At 47.0% G+C, this 18194-nt stretch overlaps 2 protein-coding genes across 3 annotated transcripts in view; one reads left to right on the forward strand and one right to left on the reverse strand.

The window, feature by feature from the left end:
* The window catches only part of CTC1 (CST telomere replication complex component 1), an 18096-nt gene extending 7375 nt beyond the window's left edge, over positions 1–10721 (forward strand). Inside the window, exons 8-26 of the mRNA XM_039717743.1 lie at positions 270–572; positions 746–874; positions 1209–1435; positions 3067–3238; positions 3324–3524; positions 3757–3883; positions 4084–4198; positions 4540–5002; positions 5344–5436; positions 5722–5865; positions 6143–6213; positions 6976–7076; positions 7401–7566; positions 7793–7879; positions 7964–8120; positions 8597–8661; positions 8901–9063; positions 9205–9331; positions 10235–10721. Of these exons, the coding sequence (XP_039573677.1) occupies positions 270–572; positions 746–874; positions 1209–1435; positions 3067–3238; positions 3324–3524; positions 3757–3883; positions 4084–4198; positions 4540–5002; positions 5344–5436; positions 5722–5865; positions 6143–6213; positions 6976–7076; positions 7401–7566; positions 7793–7879; positions 7964–8120; positions 8597–8661; positions 8901–9063; positions 9205–9331; positions 10235–10395 (3072 nt within the window). The 3' untranslated portion in view covers positions 10396–10721. The remainder of the gene's footprint in view (positions 1–269; positions 573–745; positions 875–1208; positions 1436–3066; positions 3239–3323; positions 3525–3756; positions 3884–4083; positions 4199–4539; positions 5003–5343; positions 5437–5721; positions 5866–6142; positions 6214–6975; positions 7077–7400; positions 7567–7792; positions 7880–7963; positions 8121–8596; positions 8662–8900; positions 9064–9204; positions 9332–10234) is intronic.
* Positions 10722–11344: 623 nt separating this feature from the next.
* VTCN1 (V-set domain containing T cell activation inhibitor 1) lies at positions 11345–17090 on the reverse strand. Of its 2 annotated transcripts, XM_039717953.1 has the most exons (4): positions 16959–17090; positions 15659–16006; positions 13734–14012; positions 11345–13066 (listed from the first exon to the last, which is right to left on the reverse strand). In XM_039717953.1, exons 1-4 carry the CDS (start codon positions 17020–17022, stop codon positions 12945–12947), a joined length of 813 nt encoding a protein of 270 aa, XP_039573887.1. In that variant the 5' UTR covers positions 17023–17090; the 3' UTR covers positions 11345–12944. The 2 variants fall into 2 exon arrangements, with proteins under 2 accessions (XP_039573887.1, XP_039573886.1); XM_039717952.1 differs by lacking the exon at positions 11345–13066 and having other exon boundaries at positions 13580–14012.
* Positions 17091–18194: the final 1104 nt, after the last annotated feature.

The following is an 18194-nucleotide window of genomic DNA, read 5'->3' on the forward strand; positions in this document are numbered from 1 at the left end:
CCTTTTACTAGTGATATCTTTTTAATTGCACCCAATGTACAATAGTCTTGGTACGCAAGAAGTCTAGTTCTGTGCCCTGCAGAAATACAATCCTTCTCCCTCATGCTGTTGCAGTGTCCCTGAATGTCTTTCACATACAGTCCTTTTGCTAAGAGTGTGAGGCAATCCTCTGGGTGGATAAGGGTTCTTTTGGGCGGGATTATTTAGGTCGGGAAGAATTTTTTTCACTGGAGTTGATGCTGATGTTGCTTTTTGTTTCTCTGCTTTAGAAACCCAGCCAGCTGCTGTGGCATCGTGTCTTCCAGCTGGGTCACAGGTACACAATCACAGGCCTGAGTATGTCCAGCCTGAAGAAATCTGGACAAACGATTTTTGTCACCAGTGTTTCTTCCTGCCTTCTGCCCTACTGTGCAGAGCAGGTGAGGGAGCAGCCACTGAACAGTGCTTCACAAGTAGAATCCACTCAGTCATCTTCCCTGGAGACTTCTGAGCAGCTCAGTTGCTCCTTGGAGCTGGGGGCTGAAGAGGAGAGACCAAGACCAACCAAAGAGTCCAAGATCATCTCCTATGTGGTATGGATTCACAGGCTCAGCCTTCACCGGCTCATGCCCTGGGGTTTCAGCTCCTGGCCTGCAAGGACCTTTATTTTTATCATGAGTTTATTTTCTTACTGCTCAAGCCTGCGAGTCTCTTATATTTTGTGACTCTGTACAGTCCTCTCACCTTCTGTTTGCTTTCTGTTTAGGGATTTGTCACCAAAGTACTCAATGTCCAAGCTGGTCTCTTTTTACTGGATAACCAAGTCTGCTTGTGCCTTGCTTACCAGCCACTGCTGAACTCTGCACGGGGCCTCCGACCGGGAGCCTGTGTGGAGGTAAGTTGAGATTTGCAGGGTCATGAAGTATTCAGTGGAAAAGACCTAGGCCCTGGGGATGGCTTGTGAGTGTATGGGTCAACAAAAGGCTGCAGGAACATGGGAATTATTTTAGCAAGTATCTGGAACAAAACTGGAGATCTTACTGCCTGGACTCAGTCATGAGAGCAGATATAATTGTTATCTGATTCCTCCCTAAACTGTGCTCGGTGCCTCGGGCCTGATTATAGACAATCCAGTAGAGTGAGAAAGGATTTAAGGTGGGGTTTCAGTTTTGGGGAGAGGTGGCAGACTGGCTATCTCTTTTCTTACACTCTGTGCCTCTCTATCCCAGCTCATCGACGTCCACCTCCTGCAGAAGCCTCTGGTGTCCTTCCCTTTCACTGTACTCGGTGCTTGCCTGAACAGCATGGTTGTGCTGAAGAGCTTCTCAAGGCTCAGCACCCCCTACCAGCCACTGGCCCCTTCAGGAAATCTCTGCCTTCAGCTGCTCTTCCGCTTCAGTCTGGGAATGCCGCTGTACCTCTGGCTGGTGAGCCTCCTGGAGACGTTTGAGGAGAGGTGAGGACAATTCTTCTGAAGTCAGGCTATGCCTGAATGTGCTTTGTAGGTTACCTGGGTGTCTTCTAGACCAAAGGATCACAAAATTACTGTGTTTGGATACTACAAGCAGCAATTGCTTCTGGGTTTTTGGCCTAAGTAATCCATTTATCCAGACTTCACATCATGTCCAGTTGCTTGTTACTTTGCAGTTGCTTCTACGAGAAAAGCCGGTGCATTTTTCAAGTGCAGGTCTTGGGAAGCTGCAGTGCTTCTGAGCATTTTACTCACATAATCCTGCCTGGAATGCTTTGTCATGAAATAAGAAAAGCCGGTGCATTTTTCAAGTGTAGGTGAGGTAAAGGTCTTGGGAAGCTGCAGTGCTTCTGAGCATTTTACTCACATAATCCTGCCTGGAATGCTTTGTCATGAAATACAGAAGCACCATAGGGGTGTCTGTTTGCCAATGTGGTTTGTTTGGCAGATCAAGGCAGATCAAACTTCTTTGGCAGATCAAACTGAGGCTAAAGCTGGAAACAGGTGCTACAACTAGATCATAACTGATAAAAAGGCTCTTGTGTCCTGACTGTGCACAGAAGCAGCAGCAGCTGCTCAGCATATCACTTTCAGATATTCTGAGTGTTGCCAGGAGTGTGATAATTTGTTTTAGAGTCTCTGTCTTGGCAGATTTTCCCACCCATGCTTACCTCCCAAGTCTTCCAGATGGCTTCCTGCTCTCCCTGATGCTGCACTCTGTTTGCAGGACAGCTGTGGGCCAGTTTCTGGGTTTATTTCTGGCTTCTGTTAGTGAAAATATTTTGTTTGCTCTGAAGCAGTTATGGTTGATCACTGTGACTGCTGCCTTGGTGAAGTATCTACATTTTACTCTCAGTCAAGTAGCAATTTATAGAATGCTCAGTGTTCCTGTGTTTTACTGGCACTGTGGAATTTTAACATGCTACCAATAAAACAGCTTCAGTTTTGCCTTGGGAATTATGCTAGGTATAAGTTTCTGGTTTTATTATATTTTTCATTTTCTTTAAATGTGATTGCTCAGTCCTGGTACTGCTTAAAAATTATTCCAGTGAGTGCTATTTCTTTTCATTTGAGTTCACTTTCTGTCATATTTTGGCTGGCAGTGTGATCACTTCCAGCCATTCAAAAGAAGTAAGCTAGATTTATTAAATTAACTCTACATGAGAGAAATTTTGGTGTAAGAGTAGTCTGTGGTTGTTTCTGACTTGTGTTTTTTGCATTCTGTAAAAGAAAGCCAAGTGTACCTAACATGAGTAATTATATCGTGCCCAGCCAAAAGGCATGGAGATCCATTTGTGTGGCTTAGAGGGAGATTTTCTCCATGTCATTTGTCTCTCTGGCCATTTGAGTTTTGAGATTTTGCCAGTCTGTCCATTTCTGTGGATTTTCCTGTTCCTTGTCTGCCCAACATAATTTGCATTGGCCTTAAATGCTCTATTTTTTAATAATTTCATGGTTTTTGTGATCTCTTTAGTTCTTGTCCTATGCAGCATATTTACTCAGAAAAAGCAGAAGGAGTCCCTGACTTAGATCTCACTAAAGACTCACTAGAATGAGCAAGACTCACTAAAATGCAAGATCTGCTTCTGCTTTTAATAGTCATAACTTTTTTTTAGGTTTTCTTATTTCTTTGGGCGCCGTCAATTGCTTAGCTCTGTGCACCAAAACCCTGGAGCTGCTGAGAAGTTCCTTGTCCCCCTTCTACAAGCTATGGAGCCAGACAGAGAAGAAGCAAGAGATATTTATAATGAAATTCTATCAAAAAAACACCAGTGTCCCCTGCAGAAAGTGAGTAAATGTTCTTTGAGCTGTTTCCTGTTTGTCGGATGGGAAGAAACTCAGCTGATTAGTTCTTTCTCTCTCTTGTTCACAGTATTTGACTCTGAGCCCTCCATGCCAGGCCCCTTCTCTGTCTGCAGTTTGCCGCGTGGCAGAACAGAAGAGCTGGGAAGGCTTCAGTCCATCACAGTTGCTTTCCCCCTTGAAGGCACAGCATATGGGCACCCAGGAGCTGAATCGCAGACTGGCCTGGTCCTACTGCACACTCTCAGCAGAAAGTTTCCAGCCCCAACTGGTATGTGCCTCGTTCTCTTCCCTGTCTGTGCCTTGAGAGCTCCTGCTTCTCACCGTGCCTTCCAGCACCCTGTCCAGTGCATGCCTCTTGCTCCTGTTAGGGAACAATTGCTTTTCTCACTGTGGCATGATGAAAACAGACTGAATTTGAGCTGCTGCGGCACACACTTTGATTTATGGCTTTCAAAGATAGGAATTGTTTGATGCTCTTTGCAGCTTCCTTTCTGTTGTAGATACTCCAGGGTGTGCTGAGGGTCTCCTCCAGGAGCAGTTCCCTCCAGCTGCAGGACAAGAGAAGCGCACTTCGCTGTGTGATCTCCCGTAAGGATGGTAGCCCCTTTGCCCAGACTGCTCTCATAGGTATGTCCCACTAAACTGTATTTGAGTGCTGAGTTTTTGCTCTTCTGCCTTCCACCTCCAAAACAAGGAAGAAGAGACATTGTGTGGAGATGCTGAACTGTCACTGCCTGACCTCGTGACTTTAAAATGAGGATATTGACCTTACTGGTTTTATGTTCTCTTTTTATTTAGCTCAGCTCTTTTCTCTGATGTGTTTGCAGGATCACTCTTGCAGGTGGAAAACTACCAGCTTGTAGTGGAGAGATTCCTTAAGACTGATTTTCCCTCCTGGGAACACCTGGAAAATCTGGAGCATGTGAGAGAGAAAAAAACGAGGTGAGTCCCTTTATTCAGTGTGCAGGTAAAATCATCACTTTCCAGTTCCATGAGTATTTTGGGCTATGGTAACACTTCTTACCAACATAGTATTTCAGTGCCAAAGCACCTGTTCTTTGCTATTTGTATAAAATGAGCTCTTTCTTGACAACAAAGCCACCATCTCCATTTTGTTCATAGTACTTGCAGCCTAGGAGTGGCCCTCCACTTCACTCTTCCCCACTGCTCCTGCTGAGTACCTGTGGGGCACTCACCAGATGTGTTTTTCCCAGATGAGTGTTTGTTTAGGACAGCCACGTGTCAGGAATAGGGAGTTTCACTGTTACCATTTGTCATTTCAGTGTCTATGTGCAGTTCTACTTGGAGGATGTTCAGGTTCTCCATGCTGCTGAAGGACAAATCCAGAAAGCCCTTAGAAGTGGAAACAGCTCCTCTTTGAGGAATAAGAAAGATGGCAGCACAACATCTGATCTGGAAACCCCAGCGGCAAAAATGCTGAAATTGGAGGATCCCAAGGCAGATACTGGCAGAGATGAGAACTGTCAGGGGGGCCAGAGCAGCTCCAGAACAACGAGCTGTGTATCTCACCTGTTCTTGGTTACCCAGAAAGAGGGTCTCATGTCACGCAATTACCAACTGCCCGCAGAAGGACGTAAAGAAACACACGAGCTGCAGCACAGTTTCCAAGCCACAGTGCTGTGGCTGGGCAGACCACAGCTCTGGAGCCACCCCAGAGAAACTGGGAACCTGTTGGAACTGGAGGAGACTGGCTGTGATGAAAAAGAGGGTGTGACGCAGCAAGAGGTGAGGCAGCTTTGGGGTGTAGTTTGATAAGTCTGGGAGCTGGCTTCTCTCAAGTGAGCCTGTGTGGTAATTTAGTATCAATGAGAAAGTGATTTTTGTGTTGGGTGTCTTTGTGTGTTTGTGCCAGCAAATTCCTTCTTGCACCCCAAGCAAGTTCCATCTCCTCTCTGTCACCTTCCTGTAAATGCATCTGCCTTCTCTTACTCTTGGTGGTAAGGTACTCTAACCTTACTTCTCAATCAAGATAACCTCTAGGCTGGGCTTGCTCTCTTTTTACTGTATTTTTCATTCCATACCTAACAGTTCTCTTCACCTTCTCTCTCTCTTGTCCCTTGCCCCAGCAGGCACTACTGCTCTTTATGGGGAAGTCTCTGCGCTGGTTTCCATTCCTGCACGTGGATGGCCTGTATCGCCTCACTGTGCCCTGCTGCTCGGTAAGAGACAAGTTGTCCTGCCCTTCTCTCTTGGAGACTTGTGCTGAACTGCATGTGGGAGTCAAGGAGTCAGAGGGTGACTAAGCTGTTTTCAAGGTTTGGAATTTCCTTCTGTCTTTCCAAGAAACTGCTTTCGTTCTGTTTTTGATTAAAATTCTCAGAGCTCTGGGTTCAGTGGATTTTTTTTTTTCTTTTGTAAACCATTGTTCTTCACTTTTTCCTTACTGACCTTTAATCTCCTTCCTTCTAATAGTCTTCTGTCTTGCCTTATCACTCTTATCTCAGGACTTGGAAGTGTTTTACAAGCTCTGTTCTCCACCTGTGCCAGCAACATTCCTGAGCAGACCATCCTGCCCCCTCTGCCTGCTTGTCCAAGATAGCTGGCACTTAGAGCATGAGACCTGGATCTCCTGTCTGCCTGAGCACCAGGTATGCAGTGCCTTATTGCACAGGGCTTTCACAGGCTACTTGTAGATCTCTCGAGAGCTAGCTAGAAATTATCGATACAGAGTATCTTCTGGGGAGACTGTTCTGCTCCATCAGGGGCTGCTGCTGGACTTCATATTTTCCTGCTTCAGAATTCATCTGAAGAGGAAGCATGAGTTGCTTGATCTAGCTCTGAGCTCGCAGAGCTTGTCTTCTCTGCTCTGGCTGGGGATGCCTGTAAACTGCAACCTGTCTGAGGCTGTGTCTCCCTCCCTTCTAGCTGACAGCCCTGTCAGTGCTGACAGGCATGGACCAGAGAACTGCCTCCATCCCAGAAGTGCTTAGCAGCAGGTATGTTGGTCTGCCCCAAATTACAAGTGACTGTATCTTAGGGAATGGCTCTGTGGTAATTTTTATTGTTAAGTGCTATATTAAACTGAGATTAAATATCCACCCTAGGAATATGGTTTGGAACATCTGTGTGCAAGTAGTTCAGACTTCTCCCATCCTGGTTATTGAAGCTTGTAGGTGACAAAACTGCAAAATTATGTCTAGGAAATGGTTTGGCTACTGCTGGAGTGGACTAAGTCTGCCAAATTCCTGTCAGAAGTGGAAACAAGCACAGCAGGGAAAATCAGACTGAATGTATATTTTTTTGGGGTTTTTTTTTGTTTTAGATTTTTTTGCTTACCTTGCTCAAACAAATACTAAGTTTAGAAGCTTTTGTATTCAAAGCATATTTAATCTGGGGTGGTATGTATGTACACTGGATTTTTCACCAGTGTTTTATGAAAAACTGTGTTTTCTTTGCTTGGCTCCTTCATCTAATTTAGAAAAACAATTTGGAGTTTAGCAGATAGGAAGGCTGTAGTGTCTTACCCTTCATCTTCATGCTGAGCCTGAAGCAGCAGAAAGCAAGGTAAAGGGGCCTCTTGCCCCTGGGAGGGGTAGGCTGCAGCAAGCTGCCCTCAGTCCAGTAGCTCAGGTGCTCAGGGCAGGTTCCTCAGAAACTGTGCTTAACCAAGAGTGCTCCACTTTGTGGCAATCTTGAAGTCAGGCCTTCTTCCACTCCCTTTGTCTTTAGACAGGACAAAAATCCTGGTCTGCTCTCAGTTTCACAGGTTCCCTTGTTTCTTTCTGTGGTGAGATTGTGGAGAGGACCTTGTGTGCCTCTCCCAAGAATGAGAAGCCACCTGGCCATCCAAAGCAGAGAGGTAAGACTGTGGCAGCCTGTTGAGAAGCAACAGATTGGTTCTTCTTTCTGTTTCAGAGAGCCAGTGCACTTGGCTAAGTGTGCTGCTGCATCTGGGAAGAGTGGAAGTATGCCAGGATGTTGCATCCTGTGCATGTCAAAGGGCTTGGAAACTGCACACTGTGTATGTGGAGATGGGAATGGGAATGCAGTATCCAGAAAACCTGAGAGGTGGAACACTGACATTGTGATGGGAGGAAAAGCCCCTCTAGCAGGCCCAGCTCAGTGACAGGCCATGCTGCCTGTGTGAGTGACTTAGGGTCTGTGTGGTTCTGTGCCTCCTCAGGAACTCTGCTGTCCAGGGATCACAGTGTGAAGCTCAGTGTCTCAGCTGCTCCAGGCTCCCCTGTTGTGATGGACATTTACATTACTGCCACCTACCTGCACCATCTCTGGGGTTTGCTACCTGGAGCCAAGATCCTCTTCCAGAACTTGGAACGCAAGATCTCAAGGTGCTTTAGAGCCCTGACCTCTCTTATTGTCTTTGAAACCATCTCTTAATCTGACCTCCCATGTGGACTTCCCTCATCCCTTGTGCAAACCTTCATGTCTCCCAATCCCTTACCATAAATTATTTTCCTACCATGTTACAAATGAAGATCAGCCCAGCCATCCCAAGAAAACTCGAGTGTTTGGTTTCTGTGAGCTCTTTCTGACATCTGCTCTTTCATATTGCAGATTCCATAATGTTTATTGCACATACAATGCCTCCAGCTGTGTGAGCATCCTATCTCTGCCAGCTTCCCACCTACCTTTTTCTTCTAGGTAAGTGTTGGGTCTGTTCTCATGATACAGTGTCCAAGAAAAGGCTTCTATGTTTCAAGCTTCTCAGATTGCTCTTTCTTCTAGTCCTGCAGGAGAAGCCTCACCCCCCTCACTAGTGTTTCTATCCAGCTTGAGACAGCTGCAAAATCTGACCCAGGCCCGGATTTTATGCCACTTGTCCTGTGTACTGACAGTGTGCCTGCAATGGATTTGCTCACTTTGCAGCTGCATCTTCAAAGAGGTATTCAAGCTTCCACAAACATAATTTGTGAGAGATCTTGCAGATTTTTTACTCACACATCCTTTGCTACCATATAGAAGAACTGAGAGTTCCTATCTCGATTGCAAACCCTCTTTCCAGTGTCTGAGAAAGACTTGCATATTAGAAAGGGACCAAAGTGATAACTGATTAGAAGTGTGTTTCAGATGCCAGGCAGGCTGGCAGCTAGGACTGGGCGTGAAGTGAGGACACCGAAAAGAACAATCCTACTCTACTAATGCTCTGCTCTTCCCATGTTCACTGCTATTGGGGATCAGCACCTTGCAGCAAGGTGATTTTTCTCCCCATATAAACTTTTCCCAGAACACTCATTGGAAACGCAGTGAAATTCTTTACACCTTTGCATACTTAATTAGGGAAGTGTTAAAATAAGCAGTGGCCCTTCCCTTTCTCACTTACACCACCCATACTTAGCTGTAGCTTTGTTCTTCCTTCAGGGGAGGTGCACCCGACACAATCCTCCATGTCCGTCACAAACAGGAGTGAGGCAAGCCAGTGCACGGTAAGTGCTGTAAGGATTGGGTGTGGGAAGAGCAGGGAGGGGGGACAAATTATACCACAAACTGGAGGGGGAAATCATATCAAGGATGGGATGTGGACAGAACAGAAAAGGTGGAGTTACCACATCTTCTGAGATGTGAGCAAACTCTCTACTGAGATGTGTTTTCTGGGGTGTGACCCTTGTGAGGGAGCAGGTATTGTCCTGCCCTCCTGATGCCAGCCTGCCTGCTCTCTGCACAGGGTGCTGGTGGAGGATGGAACAGGTGAAGCTGTGGTGCTGTGCAGGAATGAACATGTGGCAGCAATGCTGGGCCTGAGCCTTCTCGAGTGGGAGGCTGTGCAGAACTGTGTGCAGAGCAGAGGCAGCGTGTGCATTCAGCACAGGGAAGCTCCTGGAACAGGGGTGAGTGGGCTATTCCAGCAGCAATTGCAGCCTGCTGGGCTCAAGTCTTGGCTGGACAGGATTTCCCTTTGCTCTGGGTGTTCCAGAGCCTCCCTGCCTCCCACTGAACACTCCCTGGCAACACTCTCTTTCCTTCCTCAGTGTCTAGAGGAACCTGAGGATCTTGTTGCCTGTTACCTAAGGAGTCTGTGCAGAAGTCCTCGCATATGTCGCCCTATCCTGTTGGACTTCAGTCTAGACAGGAAGCCCTCCAAGATCCTGCAGCCTGGTAAGCAAGTACTGCTGGCTTTTCTAATATTTAGTGTGGGAAGGAAGGGAGGAGGCATCTCATCAGGCTGGGGAAGGAGAGGTGCCTTCACTGCCCATCATAGCAAAATCTTTGAAGGATTTTCCTGGAATTTTGTCTTCTGTAGTATAGAACTAAGTTGTGTATTAGTAGATCCATGGCTATAAAAATACAGAAATAATATTATGGAAATTCTTAAAACCACACAGGATAAATTTTTCTACTTCACACAGAAACATAAAACTGTTCTTGAGAAGGATTCCCGGTCCTTGTCTGGGACAGGAACCTGATCAGCCAGAGTTACTGTGCAGACCTCTCAAATCAAGTGGGCTTTGACTGTAGATAGGACAGCATGTAGGGTCAATAGCAGGCCTGGAAATCCTCACCTGGAAATCAGCACTGAAGTGTTTTGAATTCATGAGTGCTGATGTCTGAGCTCATGCTGCCACAACTGTGCAGTTGCTGTGTTAAGGGGACATTACTCCCACACAGACCTAGAGCTTGAGTGCTTGTGCTGCAGGGGTTGATTTGCTAAGCTCACCAGAGGATGCTCTGCAGTGGAGACTTTCTGGCTGTCATGTACGCTGTCTGTAAAGATAGGTTGCTGATACTGATGGAGGATGCAAAGCTCAGAGCATCAGCTCTGTGAGCACATAGTTCACAGCATTTCACTGTGTAGAATGTCTGTTTCCTCCAGGTTGGAGGGATGCTGGTAAAATTCATTCCTCTGCCTATGTCCTGGAGTCATTCGTCGTGCCGTCCTCTGAGGTTTAGCAGATGCCAAGCAGCTGCTGCAAGGCCTTCCCTCCTGCTTGTGCAGCTGTGGGCCAGAGCAGAGCCAGAGCCCTGTGCTGAGTTGTTACCCATTGTATCCTTCCCCTGCAGCTCCCCTGCAGCTGCGGAATTTTCACTGTGGTGAAGTGGAGTTCGTGTCACGAGTGGGGCCTCGTCCAACCCTACTGTGCCTGAAGGTGGAGGAAGTGGGACAAGATGCCTTACGCTACCTGAACAGCCAGAGGATGAGCAGGACATCCAGTTCCTGCTGAGTGGGAGCCACTGCTTAATATCTCTCCCAGTGGGAAAGGAATTATGGAAATACCTGCTGCAATCAGGAGCTTTTTTAATCTCCTTTCAGGGGGAGCACAAGCCTGTGAGCACAGGGTGAAGCATGCAGTCAAGCAGCTGCTGTGACTCATGGGATTCCTAAATGGTCACTCTGGGCCATTGTCAACCAGTGACACTGGGCTACATTTTGGAAGAGAGATGTTCAGTGCTTCCTATGAGACAGCTCTTGCCTTGGGCCTAGGGCACACGGTGTGTGCATTTTGTGTGGTAGTATCTACTAAATAAAGCTATGAAAATATTACTTAAAGAACACTGTTTTAGTATCTGTTTTAGTATTCAGGTTTACTTGCTATATGGTGACCATTAACAAAACTAGTATGGTCTTCTTAATCTAATTGAAATAATTAAAATTACACTTTTAAAGCATCTCCTTCAAGAAAAGAAGGGAAGTGAGTAAGCTGCTGTTTGGAGACTAAATCACGGTGCTAAATTACAAGATTATTTGGGCATTGTTTTGCAGTTTATCAGCAGCAGCCTGAACATTAGGTGGGACTGGTAAGAAGAGGCAGGCACTGAGCTGTGATACAGGCAGTGGGTTTATTGAGCATGAGTGAAGTATCTTCCCTCTCAAGGCCTGCTGTCCACTTCTGAGACCAAAGTGTGAGTGGCACAAGACCTGATAGATGCCACCATTCAGTAACATTGTGAGACTCCATCCTAAAAGGTTGCCAGAATAGCTTCAAGCAGAAGTCTTTGCAAATGTTGCTGTGACAGCCTTACTTTCTGTGGGTACTTTCTGCAGAACAGAAAAGATTTTACTAAAGCTTTTCTCCACCCTCCAGAAAGAAAGCAAAACAAAAGCAAAAAAAAAACCCAAATAAACTGTCTCAGCCTGAGGAAAATGTTGACTGTAAGTGATAAGACAAAGATAAAGTCTGGTTAAAAAGTGCAACTGAAAGTAGTCCTGTAATATGAATAACACAGTAGCAGACAGAAATAGATAAGGAAGTACCTGATAACATTTATTTAAGAAACAAAAAAGGAAAATTCAGCTCTATTGTTTTATCTGGGTTTGATAACTTTGCCTCTGAATTTGAAGCTTCCAGTAATATCTTACTAGTTTCCTTTTTCTCCTCATGCTGTATGTTAGTTTTCTGTCTGCTGTCTGCTTATCTGTTCCTCTTTTATTTCACATTACAACTGCAATCATCACTCCTCATACAGAACTTTAGATATGGTTTGTCTTTGCCAGGATATTCCAAGCCTGCTGGCAGTTTTCCAGCCCATCGCTGTTCTGCCATTCACATATTTTTCAGCAGGGGAGTTTGATTTTAGCATTCTAAGAAGATGAAGGAGGTTAACTGCCTCTCTTATTTACAGTTTATTTATTAGTGCAGTCAGAGAATCACAAGGCAAGAGATGGGTGAATCAAATCTGTTTGGGGGGAGTTAAGATTTGCTTTCTTTTAGTATTCTGAAGAAGCTGTTCTCAGCTGTATTGCAGGAAACCCTTTTCCTGTTTGTGTCTGAACTTCTGCCCATGATCAGAGTTCTGGTCACTGTGTTAGATCAGACAAGGGAACATATCTTGTCCTACAATCAGAACTTTTCCTTTATGCAGTTCTCCCTCTCACATTCCTTGTTCCCTTTGTGAAGCCAAACAAAATATCCTGTTGTTGGTGTGGGTAAGAAATAATGACACAAGAAAAATCAGCTAATTTCATGTTTGTACTACAGTGTACTCTGGAACCAGCAGGAACTCCTAAAGCCTTCAGTCCCATAGGGAGGAAAGCCTGAAGTGAGTCCTGCCATCAATGTAGCTGTAATACCTGCTCTATGTGGAAAGACAGACATGTTCCTTTCAGCTGATTTTCTTTAGCTCACCCTTTCACCAGTTCCCTCCAGGTCCTACCACCCAAAGCTAACAAATACTGAAGGCAGCTGTCCTGTGCTTTGGCTGTGTAAGCCTTCTTTATTCCAGGTCTGCAGGGAATTGCTCAGGCTTGGCAGCTCCCTCTAGCCATGTTCAAGGTGTCTGTAGTATTTACTGGAGACACAACACTGTACTGTGGAGTTGTGTGAGTAAAGTGGGAGCAAGCTTGTACTGTAGCAAGTCTTGTGAGCAGGGAGGGAGAGGAAAAAGCCTGTGCTGCCTTGCAGCTGTGAACTGCAGCCCAGGTCCAGGAAATGGTGCCCGGGAAAGAAAATGAGGGGACAAGTAAGAGCTGACAGTTGATGGTGCAAGAGAAGGCTCTCTGTGGTTGCAGAAAGTGATGGGAGAAGCTTGTGGGAGAGACAAGCCATGTGTCCCACCTAAAGGTGGGGCTGGGAATGAGGAAAGGATGGGCAGAGGAGAAAGACGTGCTCTCATTCTGGGGAAAGACACGCACTCTCATTCTGGCAGGCTTGAGATAGGTCTGCTGCTGTAGCCAAACTCCCTAAGAGGGCCTCCGTATATTGCACGTATATGAATTTCTCTTCCCAAGCTTACCTGCAGGTCCAGCAGAGTTTCCATCTGCTTTACAGAGGCTTTATACTGACAGCAGGTACAAGGGAAGCAGAAGCATCCAGTGACAGGCTGGAAAGGAGGATGACACTGACTCTGCATTCAGGTTCACCAGCTGCAAGTTGCTCACCTTTGTAAAGCTGAAATCTGTAGCAGAAGAATTGTGAGAGGCTACTAGAACAGGAACACAGCAGGGGAGGCAAATAGTGTGTATTTATTCCTTCCCATTTTTCTGAATATGGATGAAGATAGCCTCTTGTACTGGACACCAATTGCAATGAAATCATGGCTGTAGAAGCATTATGGCCCTTCTCATGTAGAACAGGAGAAGATACTCAGGACCTTTGGAAAGCTTCATTTTCTGTGAGTAAAATGTCTTTGAATAAAGGGATTGGGCTGGAGTCAGAGCTATTGATGATATTGTCATCAATAACGGCTAAAGGAGACTGTTGGTTTGGTACACAAATGGGATCTAAGATGAACTGCTAAAGAAAGTGTCAAAAGACGTGGGGCTTGGTTGGTTGATTTGGTTTTGGTTAACATTCCAAGCAATACACTCCTTTGAAGTATGTCCCTCCTTCCAGTCCTCTGGCAGTTATGTCCCCATGCCAAGGTGACAATACCACGAGAAGCATAAGAGGTAACAGGAGCAAACACAGACCCTTTCATTTATCCCAGGGACAGAGAAGTGGTTGGATTAGCCATGCCTTCAGTCCCTTCCTTGCCTGACACAGCTGCTGCAGGAAGCCCCTGGTGCACCAGGAACTGAAACTCTCCACTGTGCCTGTGGTCTTGGGGTGCTGTTGAACCCTACCTGTCACTCTCACGTTGACCACAGCCTTGGCAATGCTGTTTTCAATCACGCAGGTGTAGGTGGCATTAGCAGTGATGTTGTGCAGGAGGGAAACCACCTTCACAGTGATGTTTTCGGGGTTCAGCTGGTAGCTGGTGTTGGCAGCGTGGGGCAGGTGCTCCCCAGTGTCACCGCAGGCCGTCCAGCGCACGGCAGGGCGAGGGAACCAGCGCGGGGCTTCGCACTGCAGCGTGTCCCCACGGCTGCTGTTCTGCACCTGCACCACGGGGATGCTGAAGGCTTTGGGAGGGAAAACAGGGAGAGAGTCAAAACAAGGCAAGTGATAGGAGCTGGGCACGAAATACCCAACTGCACCTACCAGTCCCAGGTATTTCTAGGCTGCTTGCTGCTTGGCAGCGCAGCACTGCCTGGAGCCAAGCCAAAACCAGGCTCAGACAGAGCTCTGTACAGGTTGGGCCGTGGGAGGATGAGTACAAGGGACCCAAGGGCTCATAGGACATAGTAGTCCAGCTTGACAGGATCTCCTGAGGTGGTGACACAGCTTTAGTGTCTTTTATTTATTCATAATAATGGGGAAAGGTGATTCACGCTCTCCACCCACTGAGAAGGGGGCCTGACCAACACCTACAGCTTCACAGAGTTGCAGAATCATTAAGGTTGGAAGAGACCTTTAAGATCAAGTCCAGCTGTTAACACAGCATTAAGTCCACCACTATACCATAACCATAAATGCACGTATTTTAAATTTCTGGGGATAATAGGTGACCCCACTACTTTCCTGGGCAGCCCATTCCAGGGCTTGACAACCCTTTCCATGAGCAAATTTTTCTTAATATTTTCTAAATCTAAACTTCCCTTGGTACAACTTGAGGCCATGTTCTCTCCTGAGCAATCCCCTGCAGATCTGGAATAAGCAGACCTTACACAGCCAAAGCCCAGGACAGCTGCCTTTAGTATTCATCAGCTTTGGCTTTGGGTGGTAGGACCTGGAGGTGAACTGGTGTAAGGATGAGCTAAAGAAAATCAGCTAAAAGGATCTGCAGGTAAGCTTGTTCTTTCCACACAGAACAGGTATTAGAGCTGTGTTGGAAATAAAAGCCATTACAACATTTCACATGTTCTTTCTAATGCCTTTTCTGTGTGGATTATTTAAACATCCAATCAAGCAACACAAAAGTAGGCAGAGCCACAAGGTTACAAGGAGAGATAGGGGACAAAGTCCCCATGGAACATTTGCAACCCTCAAGCTTGAGCCAAAACCCTCTTTCACTTGGAGAGGTCTGAGGGGTTTTCCTCACCCAATTTAAGCTGTAGGGCAGCAATTCTGGTCACAAGAATGAGAGGGAGGGTGCAAAGACTGCAGTCTGGAGGAGACCCTCGAGGGGTTCATCCCTCAGTCTCAACATGAGGTGATCACTTTGGGAGGAGACTTGTTATTTCAGCTAAATTCATCTCACTGGAAGAGGCTGAAGACCTGGTGGTTTCCAGAGCTGTCCTGGAGGACTGACTCTTGTAAATATGCAGTGTTTCAGTTAACTATGATATCAGAGGTTTGTTGCTTTGGTAATAATTTTAAAAAACCAAATACTTCAGAAAAACTGAGAAAAATATATTAAGTACGTTACCACTTTTACTATGCACACTACTGGCTGGAGATATATCCAAATTCTAATTAGGTATAATATCTAATTCTAATTAGATATATCCTAATCCTAATTCTAGAGAGAAAAAGCTACCATGTCATCAAGATTATAACCTTTTCTGGAACAAGGATATCAAAAGATGGGTTAAAGCCATAAATATCCCTGTAAAAGCCAGAAATATACCCTATCCAGGGGTGTAGCAGCGTCATCAGCACAGGCAGGTTCAACCAAGCCACACTAGCACATGTTTTGCAGCAGGATTTTGCTCCTTGTAGCCCTCACCTCCTGTCCTGTACCGCAGCTCCGCTGCTCCGCTCCCTCTGGCTGTGGTGACAGAGCACTGGTAGGTGCCAGCATCGGAGAGCTGCACATCCCTCAGCTCCAGGGAAGCATTCCCGCCGATCACCTGCTCCGCAAACACGGCCGTGCGGCCCTGAAATGACAGATCCTGCTCCTGCAGGTGGTCCTTCCCACCCCTGAACTCATGAACCAGCCCAGCTACGCCCTCCTTGGCCCACTGGATTGCTATGCTGTCCATCCGGATGTCGGGCTCGAAAGTGCAGCCCAGGATGCTGCGCTGACCGATGTTCCCTGGAGACGTCAGCGCCGTCACACTGATGGAGTGTTTTCCTGCAAGGAGAGAGAAGAGAGGCTGGAGAAAGGTGAGGTAGCAAGCCTGGAGAAAGGCCAGACTGCCCTGTGGCTGTCATGGACCAAGCCCGAGGCTCAACAGGCACTGGCACACAGCAAGGCCTCCAGTGGCAGCTACCAGTGCTGCCAGTAGAGGCCAGCTCCTGTGGATTGCATGCCATGCTAAAGCACAGGAGTATTTCTGTAGTAAAAGAGTGCTTCAAAAAGTAGCTCTTCTTACTTGTTTGAGAGGAGTTCACGTGGTATTTTCTTGTTTACTTATAATTACTCAGGGATTTTTCTCTTTGCAGCTGCCAGAAAAACATGATTTTTATGTCTTTTCTTAATCAGGACCTCCCTTTATGTAATAGAAATGTGATTGGAAGGCATATTGCTGGCAGAGAAATAGCAGCTCTTTCCCCCTTACTGAAATCCAAATATTTTTCTTTCATTTAAGAAAAGTCAGCGTCTCAAATCCTAAGCTGCGAGCCTGAGAATTCCCAGAGCCATATCCTCTTTCCCATGCAGCCCTTCCCTACCCATCCTCACTCAGCACATTCCAAGGAAGCTGCATTTTGACAAACACCAAAGCAACACATTTTTGTTGTCTCTGAGGGTCCTGGGAAACATGTCCCATCCTGGCAGATGCTCTCTAATTTCACAATAAATACCATCCCATCATCTCATCCTATCCAGGAGAAGGAGCAGAGTATGTGCAGGACTTTATGTGTAAGTTTGGGGCTCCAAGCCCAAGGGAATTTCAGCTGACACACCACTACACTTCCAGCAGCACAGGCTGCACTACACCTACCTGGCCTTTGGTAAAGGGTGGTGGGTGGCACTTCCACACCTGATCACACCTCAGCCTTTGCACGGGATGGACACACAGAGGTAGCAGCAGGGCAGAAGTTCATCCCACCAGTAACTGCGAGAAATCTGAGCAGTCACATACCTGAGACACCAAAACCAATGATCAGGGCGATCACTGCAGCCAGGATGACAATGACTGTAGTCATGCTATTGGGAAAAAGGAAAGGACAGCATTAGTGCGGAGTCCACCTCCTTCACAGCCCATGCTCATACCATTCATCTGCAGCTGTCTGCAGGAAGGAGGAGGAGGCAGGTGAGCCACAGACCCAGAATGAGGCATGGATGAAGCACACGACCACAGCAGTGATGTGATGAACATTCAGGTGAGCAGCCCTTGTCTCAACAGTGGGGGACCATGTGGCAGGAGCCCCAGGCTTTGCCTTTGAGAGCAGGCAGCTGGCCCCAGTGCAGGATGCTTCTCTCTGCATTCCCTGGTGCATAACCAAGTCAGGCAGTCCCTCTGGTGCTTGTGAGTGACCAGGGAGTGAGCAAAGCCCCTGAGCCCAGGAGACACCAGGTACAAGGCAGGGAATGTGCAGGTTTCCTCTGGAAACAGGAGCATTTTTTTGAGCGGGTTGGATTTGGGATGCTCCATGTGCAGATGAATAATGGGTTGTTGAAGAGCAGAGGACCACTTGCCAAGCCACACAGGTGAAGCAGCAGTGCCAGAGGAGAAGAAAGGCAGCATGTCATAGATCAGCACAGCTCCAGCCTTGCCAAGCACAACCTCTCTGGCACAGCCCAGCTTGGACAGACCCAGAAGCACAGCTGGCTGTGGACTCCCATCACAGCCAGTGGAGCTGTCATGGGGACATGGACACATTTTCCTGTGGACTGAGGGGTTGTGGCAGCAAACTCAGCTCCCAACCAGAGCAAGCCCTGAAGCAGCTCCCCACAAAACCCACAGGTACATCCTGGGGCTTGTGCCCAGCAGTCTCACAGAGACTCCTCACAGAGGAGAAGCCCAGAGAGCTGCAGGCTGTGAGAGGTCACAGCCCTTCTGCCCACATTTAACCAGCTGCTCTGCTTCAGCAGCATTTACTGGCTTGCAGCACACTTTACTAACACAAAGCTGATGGGCAGCCTCCCACAGGACAGTCCATCATGTCCCTACAACCAGGGACTCCTCCCACCACTGATGTGTGCCTACATCTGTGACCTGCTCAGTTTCCACACATGCCACGATGACAGGGCTGATATGGAACTCCAGAGAATTGTACCATGTGAACAAGCCTCTCCCACAGGGAACAGCAAGGAAGGGAGAAAGGGAAGAGGGAATAGAGAAAAAGGGAGATATTGCAGACTTGTTTGGCCTTCC

Source organism: Passer montanus, unplaced genomic scaffold, assembly GCF_014805655.1.
Source record: "Passer montanus isolate IOZ18808 unplaced genomic scaffold, ASM1480565v1 scaffold39, whole genome shotgun sequence".
NCBI classification, from domain to species: Eukaryota; Metazoa; Chordata; class Aves; order Passeriformes; family Passeridae; genus Passer; species Passer montanus.